The following is a 13,499-nucleotide window of genomic DNA, read 5'->3' as shown; positions in this document are numbered from 1 at the left end:
CGACTGTCAGCAATTATGAATTCATTACTCTTTCTTTTAAAGTTACAGGGTAATCAGCATTCATATGAACTCTCTCTAGTGGAAAAAGGCCTAAATTATGCCAGTGTGCCAAGGTCAGTAAACAAATTGGATATCATTTATCATATCGAGAGAGGTCTGAGATCCTTCTGCACCAATCTTGCTGACAAAATACGTATGGAAGCATCTTGCATACTAAACTCAAACAAAAAACTAAGCAGCAACATAAACAAAATGGAAGATTGGCTATTAAATCCCTAAAAGATAACAAGAACATTATAATTACAAAAGCAGATAAAGGGAATGCTACTGTTGTTTTAGATCAGACAACCTACATAGAAAAAATGAACCATTTGGTATCGGACCACAATACCTACCAAATGGTAAACTACAAACCCCACGAAACGCATCAAAAAGAAAACAACTGAATTAATTCAATCCGTTAACATATGAGCAGAAGAAACTACCAAAAAACTAATACCTTATTATGCCCGCACGCCCAGAATTTATGGCCTGCCAAAAATACATAAAACAAACATGCCACTATGTCTGATTGTTGAAGGAATCGACAGCCTGAATTACCACTTAGCCAAAAAATTAGTGGCCACACTCAAGGAATTGGTAGGTCATTCTCCTACCTACATAAAAATACACAACATTTCATAAGCAAAATTAAAAACATTACACTCAACAACCAAGATTTATTAGTCAGCTTTGACATAACTGTCCTTTTCACCAATGTCCTGATCGATGATACTATTATGCTCCTACAGAACATATTTCCACAAAACATCACAGCCCTCTTTGCCCACACACTCTGCTCCGGATATTTCGTGTAGCAAAACAATTTTTACCTTCAAAAAGAAGTACAGTCATGGGCTCACCATCTCCCCCCCCCCCCCCAATAATTAACTTTTATGTGGAAAACTTTGAGCAATGAGCTCTAGAGTCAGCGTGCCTAAAGCCCAAAATTTGGCTCAGGTACGTTGATGGTATTTTTGCCATTTGGCCCCACGGTCACGAAGCACTAAATACATTCTTTAGCCACCTGAACAAACAACACAAGCGTATCCAATTCACCATTGAAATGGGGAAAAAAAACTTTCTTCCTTTCCTAGACACACTTGTCACACATCTTCCCTCAGGCTGTCTCTCCTTCTCAGTCTACCACAAACCTACACACACACACACACACACACACACACACACACACACACACACACAGGCCGGTACATACATAAAAATTCTTACCACCACCCAACACAAAAACTAGGTGCCATAAGCACCCTTAAACACATAGCTCAAACTATTTGTTCAAATGAGCAAGCTCTAAACCAAGAATACGAGATCATCAACCATACATTTATAAAAAATTGATACAGTAAAAAAAACTATTCACAAGCTCCTTCGCAGAGACACCACTAAAAATAAAAAAGATTTCAAGAATGCCATTGCCATTCCTTATGTCAGAGGCATTTCGGAAAAAATTGACAGACCACTACACAAATACAACATCAAAACCACCTTTAAACCCTCGAAAAAATTAAGACACCTATTCAGTTCTTCCACACCTAGCCCATCCATGGGTTTACAAAATACAATGCACATGTACCTTACCATACATAGGGGAAACAGGGCAAACCATCCCAATTAGGAAGGACAAACACAAACAACACAATAAATACCTCCATTTTGGAAAAACCAGCCTTTTAGATCACACACTCCAGACACACCACAGAATTGATTGAAAAGGTACCAAGTCCCTACACCGCACCAAAACCTGGTTCGAGAGGAAATTTAAAGAAGCATGTGAAATACTTAAACACAATCCTAACCTGAACAAAAATGAGGTCTAACCATTCCAAGAATGTGGAGGACCCATTTGCAACCATTATAGCAACCAGAACAAGCCAAAGAAAAATCTCAATACAAGAAAACTTGAAGTGTTTTTTTAACATTCAATAGCAACCTGAACTGTACAAGTCCTGAAGAAAAGCTTAGACGGGAGGATTTTAGCAGGGTTTATTGTGGGTTTTTTTTTACCACTAGAGGTCAGGGTAAGTAAAATATCAATTAACAGCATAGATTCAATTTACCTCTGTAGATTGCAAGAGCATGTAGCTTGTTTTCATATACACGTGTATTTTTCTGATGATGACCTCAATATAGGGGTAGAAATGTCAATTGTTATTTTATTAATAATATGTAAAATAATCATTTCAACACGTGTTTTGTGTCCCTAAATTCGTAAATATGAATGAATTGATTATGTTTAAAGAATAGAGATCAGGTGGATAGTTTATTTACCATTTTCTAGATTTTAACCCATACTTCTTTGCTCTGTTTGATCTTCCTATAGATGATATATATTGAATACAGGATTAATTCTGTATCCATGCTTTTTCAGAGCTTCATGGCATTTTGAACAATCATCACTAAACTACAGTTGTGAGAAATGTGGCCGACTACATGATTTAAGGAATTCCAATTGTTGCAGCTTGTGTAATACACTCTGTCATCTGGTACACTGCATCACAGATAGGAGGTGAGCTAATTTCTGCAGAATTGAAGTGTGCTAAGGTAGAGAAGGTGGGAGACTTGGTTTGTCAATTTTCTATTGTGATATCCACAATGTAGTACATGGTTACCCAATATGAAAAAAGATCATCACAAGGAAATAGTCACTCTCACATACATGCTGTCTTCAGTTTCTCACTTGGAAAGTGGAAAGAGGGAAGATAAGCAGACAGTTAAGTCATGGCAGTGAGTGTTCGGGTAGGAGGAAGGAGAACATGCTTCCAGTGTTTTTAAGTGTGAGAGATTGTTTATTTCAAGCATTTGAGAATTGCAATATGCCACCATCAAGACCATCTTGAGAGATATCTGTTGCATAATGAAGGTAGACAAAGCATACTGTTATTAGCATTCCAAGTGAAAGTCAGATGCCAACTGCTTCTACGTTAGCATTAAGAATGACTTGCTGGAAGGGAGTGTGGTTGCTCACTAGGATGGCAACTTCTTCACAGGTAGAGCCATCTCCTGTTCTGTCCTTACGAATGACAGTTAATTTTTTTAATGCCAGATTGTCAGACATGTATCCTGAAACAGAAGCATATTAGTTTATACTTCTGTAAGAGACTCTTGGAATCCATAACAACAATTCCATCATAGAAATGCTTTCATTATTTCTTTTTGGTGATATCATCTGGATTCATATGCTGACAGGTTTAGTTTTCATTAGACTTGGATTTTTTTTGAGAATTGTAGATGGCCATTATCAATCATTTCTTCATCAGAAAAATAGACAAAGAAAACACCAGAAACTTCCATAAGGAACCTTGCATTTTAAAAAGAGGTGAAAGTTCCAAGTGAACTTCTTGCATGTCTAGGACTCATAGGAATCAAGGTCATCAAAAATATTTGTAAATCTGGGAGACAGGAGATTGGCCTGATGATTGGGTAAAATCCATGTTTATCCCGAAGTACAAATATGGAAAGTCAATGAATGCAATAATTATAGAACTATAACCTTGATTCAACATGCAAGAAAAATCTTCTCTATATTATTAAAGAAAGATAAACATGTCGAGCAACAACTTCCTGCAGAATAGGCAGGTTTTTAGAAAAGGACATGGAACCAGAGATCAAATTTCTAATTTAAGGCACTTGGTTAAAAAAGGCTCAAGAATTTAATATTCCCTAGTATCTGCTTTACTGATTATGCCAAAACATCTGACTGTGTCAGGGTGGCAGGATCAATGGAAAATACTAAGTAAAATGGGCATACAAGAACACTTTACACATCTTTTACAACAACTCTATGAGAGGGATCAGGCTGCATTGAAGATAGACAGAAAAACATCTCAGTGGTTCAATGTCAAGAAAGGTGTGAGAAGGATGCATACTCTCCCCTTATCTATGCAATCTTTATGGAGAATATGTTATGAGAAAGGCACTTAATGGATAAGATAGTGGTTTTTCAGTTGATGGCAAAAAAGATAAATAATCTTAGGTATGCTGACGACACCATTCTTATTACCAGCAGCAAAGGAGAACTGGAGTCTCTTATAAAAGAGTTGAATGGGAAAACCTGAAATATGATTTCAGAATTAATTGTGATAAAACAAAATACATGGCCATAGCTGAAAATGACAATTTTGCCTACAACACCGACTTCGAGAAGTTGGATGAATTCATTTACTTTGGAGCTCTAATAAGCACCAAGAGACATGTTAACCAGAAATTAAAAGAATTACCACACTGAGATCAGCAATGGTGCAATTGCAGCATTGGCCTATGGAAAATATGTGACACACAAAAAAAGATGTGACAATAACAACCTGGAAAAACTTATCATCCAGGACAAAGTAGAAGGACAAAGAAAAACAGGACACCCAAGACCAAGATGGTTGAACCAGATTAAAAAGATCATCGAGCTTACTTATTTTGGAGTTGGACACTGCTGCAATGAAAGACAGAAAGAAATGGAGTGACATTGTGGCTAGGATCACAAGTTCTCAGACATGAGGAGACCAAGAAACGAATTATATAATAGGTATAATAAATTAGGTATATAATAGGTATAACAGGAGACCTAGCAACAAATAGGTATCCATGATGGTTGTTAACAGGCTATCTCTTAAAGGATCTGGAGTCATGTCTTTGATTCTTTGTGGTGCCCGTTTTAATTAACTTTTCAGTACGCAGATTGTTAATATAGTGGCACCATTTATGACATGTCCTCAAAAGTGAGTCTATATCGATTTTTATCCGTGATTCGCTCTAAGGAAATAGTAAGCAAGTCATATCATTCAAGGATATTGTTGTTGTTGTAAGAAGATAGGATAATCATCAATGATTATCATTGATTGAAACCTCAATGATTTTTTTTTTATAGTTGCCTTCTACATGAGAGGATTTGGCATTATATTGTTGCTACCGTTGTGATATACTGCTTCTTCACCTCCTGATAAGTGATATATTTCTCTGATTTAATTTTTTTCAATCGTCTATGTACCTTAATCATGCTTGAAGGCTGATAATAGTAAAATAATAGTAAAACCCAAACCAAATTTTTTAGAAAAATTTTCTCCCATTAATTATCTTAACATTTGATGATACCCACATCTCTAGAAGGCAAGATGAAATTTATTTTTTGAGTTTCTCTAAAATCCAATGTCTCTTCGCTTAATCATCATCAATTTCCTAATCGTACCCTCAAGCAGATGCACAGTACAGCATTATTAAGCTTATATTACTATTAATCTCCTATCTTGTTATATTGCTAATTTAGTGTTTTGACTAATTCTCTCTTATTCCATATAAATTTGTTCAATTGACTCCCCAGCATACCAGCTTTGATCATTCTGTTGTCTATTTCCATTTTTAAATTGTCACCTCCACTAAAAATTACACCTAAATAGCTGCAATATTTTACTTATTCTATAGGTTTTTCACTGAAACTGTAATCGAAGGTTTCTATGTTCTTGGCAATTTTCATACCAAATTTGTTACGGCTGTTATTCAATCTAGTTGAAGAATCCTGGATATTCAACCTAGGTGGTAAAAAAAAAAAACTTACAATGAATTTGTTTAGGAGAAAATAATCTATAGGAAACAAAAAGCTTTGATAACTACAATTCTAATACCAGGTTTAATGCCACTTCCTTTCATAAGGTGATCCATATAAATGATGAATGAGAGCAGAGATCAGTGGTGCACTCAAGATTTAATCTTGGGGTGGGGGCAAGTTCAGTAGATGATTTGAGAATAAACACTACACATTGCATATACAACCTATGACTGAGCATCTGAAGTGATCGCCAATACATGATACCCATGATCTCCTCTGTCCCAGATTGGAAAAACAAAGTAGTGCTCGGGTGGACCGAGCACTACTTCGTTCACAGCGGCTGTGATTCCCGAGAGCTATATGGTATTCCCACCTTAAGTGACCACTAATTCAGAAGTAGTATAGAAATAGAAGACACAATAACATAAATAAAAAAATTTTTGGAAAATCTTTTCCCTTTTCCTTTTTTTTTGGGGGGGGGAAGAGAAGCCCCCTCCCCCCATGCACCACTGGCAGAGATAGTGTGCTTTCTTGTCTTCAGTACTACCACTGTGCAAAAAGTCCCCCCCCCCCCCCCCCACTGATAAAAATGATACATTTATCAAAAAAACCTAGTATTTTTTTACTTATCGTTCTTGAAAATAGGACTATACTCTTACATAAATACCACAACAACAGAGTTCCAATCACAATCGATGCATGTATATATCGGAAGTTTTCCCACTTGGTTATACTATAAATTAAAGATATGAAGATATCATATACCCGGTTTTAATCCTTTACCCAAGTGTAAGCAAACAAAGTTTGCACTTGAATTAATTTCTGGGCTGGGCAACTCATATACAGAGGCTAATGACTTCACATCACTTGCGTTTGTATCCCATAATGCAAAGTACATATCCTCATTGATGCTATGTACTATGTATGATGCTATGCATTATGGGAAGGGTCACTACCCAGACCAGTTTTGAACTTTACTGAGGTGTCATCAGTGAGAGTCAGAACCAGAAGTGATACCAAGGTTGAAGTAATGCAGAAGTCATATTTCCTGAAATTCTTGGCATCTTTAATTTATAGTATAACCAAGTAGAAAAACTTCCAATATCTATCTCTAATCCAGAGTATTTTAACAATAAGGTGTGACACCTTTTGGCTGCTCGTATATGGAAATATACAAGTGGAGCAAACTTTGTTTGCTTACACCTGGATAAAGGATCAAACCAAGAATATAATTTCTTGTCATCTTTAATTTACAATGCATGATAATAACGAAATCCTTCAGTACACTGCTAACACGAATGTTCCAGTATTTCAATAATCGAATATTGCATTCAAATGATTACGAAGCTTTAACTTAGAGAAAAAATAGAAAGATGGAAGAGTGTTGGTTAGTATAGAAGAAGACTCGGCTCAGCTTGTACTTGTTAGACTGAGCTTCCCAGATCTGCAATAATTATGCTCACCAGAAGATGTCAGCAGTTGTTGACAGTTTCAGATTGCACAGTTTCAGATACGCACAGTTGATATGTAAATGAACACATATGGAAGGCGTTTGGAATGGAGAATTGATTTTTAAAACTTAACTTTACCCCTTCCCCTTTATGGTGCCTTCATGCACACCTCCTTGTCTTGCATTTGATTTTACATCAAACCACCTTTCTGAACTTCCTTAATTCTAACTGCTGATTTACAATTAACCCGTTAACATACAAAGACGTCTGTGACACGTCTTTTGTTTACTGCACCAAAATTGATTTTTACGTATCACAGACATTATGAAGTTTGTGTCAATTTCAAACAAATTTAGAGTTTAAAAATAATTTATATGTCAAAGGGTTAAAATATAGAGTATGTATTGATGTGTATAGTGTTCCAATTACTCAATTTAACTAGAGTGTTTTGAAAAGCTTTTTTTTTTTTTTTTTGTACATTGGCATATGCTTTTTCCAGATATCTGTTAATTTAGTATCCTTGCTTTATTCCTACAATTTCTCAATGATTTGTCTGAAAGTGAAAACTGGATCCTAGTTTGGTCATTCTTCACCAAGTTTCTTTTTTGTAATTTTTCTTAGCTTTTTTTTTTTTTTTTTACAGAGGGCAACTATGAGAGCTCTACTCTAGTTATCCACAATTCAACCTTCAGGATTATGAAATGTAAAACTTTTATCATGAACATTTTAGAAATATTACCTCCTCAGTATTCAAGAAATTGCCGTATATGTCAGCGTATAGGACGACTAGCGTAGAAGACAAGGCCAAAATTTTAGGGTATTTTTAGGTTTTAATCTTATGTCAGTTGCATAAATCGACTCCCCAATTTCTTCTTTCTTTTATTAATGAAACGTTAGGTATTGTTGTTATATCCATTATTTTTATATCTATGCGAATTACCCTAATTAAAAGTGATTAGCCCCAATTTTAATTAATTATTAATTTTGCACTTTTTTTTACATTTTAGGATTATTAAAATTGTTATCGATTTAAAATTAAGGTAATTAAAATGGCAAAGCAAACTAATAACTGTGCTGCTGCAAGATAGTTTGACATAACCGAGAAGATGGTAAGAGAATGGAGGAAGAAAGAAGATATTTTAAAAAAATTGCCAAAGAAAAAATGTGCGACGAGAATGGGGATCACCTGATGGCAGCAACTGGAAAATCACATTTAACTTCTATATTGCAACTACTAGACGTCTGCTTGAACAAACCATTTAAAGATCACATGCGAGAAGAGTGGAATAATTAGATGTTGACTGGTGAAAAATCATTTACAAACGGTGGATCTATGAGCGCTGCATCACTTGATATGTTGTGCAATTTTGTGATCAAAGCATGGAATAAAGTAGAGACTGTAATAAAATCATTTAAAAAGTGAGATATCTCTAATCTTATGGATGGTATGGAAGATGATCTGTTGTGGGACACTGATGACGATGAAAACAAAATCAATTCACCGGATTCAAACTAGGATCCATATGACGATCATTTAAACAATGAATCTGAAGAACTATTTTCAACAGATGAAGAAAATTAACATGAAAATTGAGGTTAATAATTATTCTTTGTTTTTTAAGACTTACATCTATTGTAATATTTTAAATCAATTTATGTAACAAAAAATCAAAATTTATAAACACTGCCTATTTTCTTATATAATGATGTATTGTAACTACCTAAATGTTCATCCAACAAATTAAGCTTCCCTTTTTATACTCGCCGTGTAAGACAATCCATGATTTCGAGGGGTTTTCTGTAGTATTTGAGAGTCATCTATATGTCGATATATACGGTAGGTTTTTGCTCAACACAGCTTACATAACTCGATACAAATTTGTCCAATGACTGAATGCTATTCTCACATTTAGGCAGTGTCTCAAGAGCTTCCTAATAATACTTTATTCAGTTCAGAAAGGAGACCAATTAGGATGATTAGTGATCTGTCACTCACCAACTGATTCCTCATTCAGTTTTAGCTACTTGCATTTTCTACAAATATTTTCTTGGTCAACATCAATTCAAATTGGGGTCAGCAATTTCTCCATTCTGTTAAAATATATATCAACAGCTATTCAACCCCTCTTCACAGTCCAATCTGAAAAAAAGGAGAAAAAACTTTTCTTCCTTCCTACTATTCATCTTTTGCAATAATTCATCAAATCAATCAAGCTAACACAAAAAGGAGAAAAATTTATTCCACACTTTTACTCTGCAAAAAGGAGAAAAAACTTTTCTTCCTTCCTGCTATTCATCTTTGCAATAATTCATCAAATCAATCAAGCTAACAAATAGGGAGTAGGCAAGGCTGTTTTAGTCCTATCTAAATGGGAGACTTGAGGGGACAGTTCAATCTCCACCAGTAGCCAATCAAAGACTACCACTAATTATATACAGCATCCAGTGAAGAGAAGTGGCTGAGAGGTGCCACATCTCATGCTCTCTAATAAAAAAGTAGTGCGAGTTCTAAGTTTGATTTTCTTGAATTTCACGGGATGAAAAACAGAGTTTCTCATCTCATCTTCCTTTCCCCTCTTTTACCTTGCGGTGTCAAGGGTTAGTTAATCATCGGACCTCAAACCATTCACAGGATAAGGTGGTCAGCCCTATGCCCCAGTGAATCCTATGTCCATAATATTGAGTTCTCAAAGCCGGTTTGCCTGCTTTGCAGGATGAAAAACCCCAGGATAAATTGGGGAAAAAACCCTACTGTTCACGCCCAAGACTGGCTAAACTTGGTTTTGGCTGAGCAAGTTCCTTCAGCTCCTCACCTCACCGATGGGAATCGAACCTAGGACACTCCTTCCCCAGATACATGGTTAAAAGGCTAAAAATCACAGGGTAAACTGGGGAACAAACCCTACTGTTCACGCCCAAGACTGGCTAACTTGGCTATGGCTGAGGAAGATCCTTCAGCTCCTCACGTCACCGACGGGAATCGAACTTAGGACACTCCTTCCCCAGGCATATGGTTGTGAAGCGCCCAACCACTAAGCTAACCGTGCGAACCAGTTTCTGGGAGAAAAACCCACTTGCATGTGCCAGAGATCAACTAACTTGGGAACCTGTCAAAAAAAAAAAAAGGCTTAGAAAAAGTTCTTCTAACTAGAACTGAACTAGCAATGCTTTTTCTTCAGACAGTCTCGTGTCGTAGAAGGCACATGCCACTAGCAATGAGCTACACAAGCTCTACTTTTGCAATAGCTCTCTTCTTATATACTTCTTAAAGAGTACAATCTATAGCTTAACAAATTCCAGTTAAACAAGTTCTTAACTTTTTCGTCCATCCAAGATACTAACTTGACCAATGTAGAACAAGCTTAAACAACCACACCAACATGTTAGAGGACGATACAGAGAAAATTATTTCTAAATACTAGAGAAAATCTTTTGGAAAAAAAAATCTCATATTCCAGATATAAACTGAATTTGCACACATGAAAACTAATATAGTCAACTCTGACTAGAAAATATGAAGGGACTGCTGAAATGTTTTTTTTTTTATGTTGGGGCCCATACACGAGAGGTTGGCTGATCAACCTATAGTACTTTAGTATTATATATGGGTAGTGAGTTGGGAAAAGAGAAACTTGACATTCGATTTAAAAGCTTGCATATTGTATTCCATGAGAAATACGTCAAGTGGAAGACTGTTCCACAGTACAGCAGTAGCAGGGATAAAGGAGGAAGAAAAAGAAACTTGTTCTGTGGGTTTCAAGGTGTACTGTGAAAGGATGTTGGGCGGCAGCTGTACGTGTTCCAATGGGCTTAGTACAGAGTGGGGAAATTATTGATGTTGTTTCAGATGGACATGTCCTGTGGAAATATTTATAGAATATACAAATTGCAGAGACCAAATGTCTATGTGAAAGTGAGGGAAGTGAGTTGGTAAGAGATGGGTCATTTATTAGTCTAATTGCTCTCCTCTGTATTGAGTCAAGCATTTTGAGAGAGCTTTTTGGAGATATAGTGAATTGTCTTTAGAAGAGCATTATGCTTTAGTTGGGAACCAATGGGAGTCAGATGTCATAAAAATGTGATCACTCAGAACAGCTCTGCATATTATCTAAAAATGCTCACCAGCCTTTGTTCTCCATGAGTCTTCCTCTAATGCTGCCAGAAGGGATGGTAACACTAATTTAACACCATGAGCACTTAATTTGCTCATCACTGCTCTAGCAGTATCATCTGTAGCCTGAAAAAATAAAAATAAAACAAATAAATATACAATGGATTAACAATTCATTCATTCACCATAATATCTATCACTGGTAATTAACAACATACTACATTGATATTATTAAGATAGACCTCCAGGGAGTCAGGAACTCATCGAGAAAGACCATACCATTCGCAAAGCTATCATACCTATTAATGAATTCATTCATGCTACTTGCACACTCAACACACAATGGCAATCCATTCCAATCATGCACTAGTATATGAGAAAAATCTAGCCATCACACCACTTATTCTCAATTTCCATGGGTGCCCTCGTGTCCTTTCCCCACCCCTGCATAAAATAGAAAATTCCATCTACTGATTTTCTATATAATCCTTTTAGAAGTTTGTAAGTCTCAATCATATTACCCCTCTTTCATATATTTGCTAGTGTCTGCAAACAAATTCTCAATCTGTCTTCATAATCAGTATTCCACAATCCTGATATAATTTTTGACACTCTCCTTTGCGCTCTCTTCACTGTATCAGAAACACCACAGATACCAGAGATCAGACCCACATGCAAGTCCAAGTGAGGTCTTGTAAAGAGGCAAAATGACTTCCTTATTTTTACATGTCAAGGTTTGTTTCAGCATTACTATTATTCTTTGAGTTGTATTTACAATTATTGCTATATGATCCATGAATTTCAACTTCCTGACTAATAAAACCCCAAGATCCCTAGCCTCATCATGTTTCCTCAAGAATAATCCCATCAATAAAATACAACATTGGATATCTATTACTTACTAATATAATAACGAAATTAACTCACGTAAATTATTCTTTATTCATAGAATTTTCGCCTGAGTATCACAGGCATCATCAGTACAGGTACAAAGGGCTAATTAAACAATAACTGTTATATTCACAAAGTGCCACCTAAGTAGTTAAGGTTAATTTCCTTTAATGTGCTTTGCATTATGGGAGATACTAAGACAAGGATGATGAGAGCTTGGTCCACCTTTACGAGTTGCCTCAGTCCTGAAGATACTTCAGGCACAAAGTTTGTTTGCTTACACTTGGATAAAGGATTAAACTAAATTGATTATAGTCTAACCAAGTGAAAAAAAACTTCCAAAATCTGATGCAATAAAAACAAATAATTACTAAGGGGATTTTATAAGACACATGTAGAAATATATGAAAAGAAAGAATAGGAGGATTATACAAAGGAAACTGAGTAAGGACATGAACCCTTGAAATCAGGGATTAATTTGGATTATCATGAGCAAGTAGAACAGGATGAAGCTATTATTTCATCACTGAAGTATCTCCCCACATCTCAAACTTCAGATCTATCTCATGAAACAGCTTCGTGTAATCTAGTAGCACTTTTAAATAACAATGTTGGTTCTCTGCTTTTCTTGTTTAATAAATCTGAGGTAAACCCCTTGCAATCAAAAAAAAAAAAAAAAACAGCACTTTTTAATCTGAGAACGTAACATTCACATGAAAGTCATCAATGTTGTCATCAACTAAATCAAGATTCTGGCAGAGAGATGATGTTTTCCATTGCATGCTTGGGTGCTTTGTTTCGAGGTCATACCGAAACAACAAGTTACATCATCAGTAATAGCAATGAAAAAGAGCCAAGTGTGAAGAAAGATCAGAACAAACATGAAACTGTGACTGATTTTGCTCATCACTAAAATTTGCCGAAATTTCTCCCATTCCTATATCATATCCATCAAAATGTTACTTACTGTTTCTCTGACTAAATTTAATTCTTCTGTAATTAACAGTACACTTAATTATATGTGTAGACCCAAACTAAAAGAAGAATTTTTTTTTAATGGAAGTGAACTTTTCTTCACTATTTGAAATACTTACCCAAGCTTTTTAAGCTACACAGATACTGACTCTTCAACATTAGACATATAGGAACATAAAAATACCTGGGATTCATAAATTGGCAAAAGTATATTATCCAATTTTATTTATCCCCTTGAGATTTGTAGGATAATTCATTTATTCAATATTTTTATGCATCTCCTACCAAAAATTGTCAATCTATATATAGTACATCATAACATGGCTGGATAAAAAGTTTTATTATTTATTTATTTATTTCATAATTTTTTATTTATTTTTAACATAGTCTGGACACAAAATACAGAATTTTTCAAGCAACTTCAGACATCCAATGAAGACAGCAGTGGTCTTTCACTAGGCAATGAAATTGTTCTCCTACT

The 13,499-nt window shown here is 35.5% G+C and overlaps 1 protein-coding gene across 1 annotated transcript in view; it reads right to left on the bottom strand.

Moving 5' to 3' along the window:
* l(3)80Fj (lethal (3) 80Fj) overlaps positions 1-13,499 on the bottom strand; it is a 770,029-nt gene that overhangs the window by 320,419 nt on the left and 436,111 nt on the right. The window contains exon 33 of the mRNA XM_090405954.1: positions 11,164-11,278. Within this exon, the coding sequence (XP_090262080.1) occupies positions 11,164-11,278 (115 nt within the window). The remainder of the gene's footprint in view (positions 1-11,163; positions 11,279-13,499) is intronic.

The sequence above is a fragment of the Typopeltis vanoorti genome, chromosome 16 (genome assembly GCF_054136105.1).
Source record: "Typopeltis vanoorti isolate ZY-2024b chromosome 16, IOZ_Tvanoo_1.0, whole genome shotgun sequence".
Lineage (NCBI taxonomy): Eukaryota > Metazoa > Arthropoda > Arachnida > Uropygi > Thelyphonidae > Typopeltis > Typopeltis vanoorti.
Note: the sequence above shows the minus strand (reverse complement) of the source record. Positions and strands in the feature narration are given on the sequence as shown.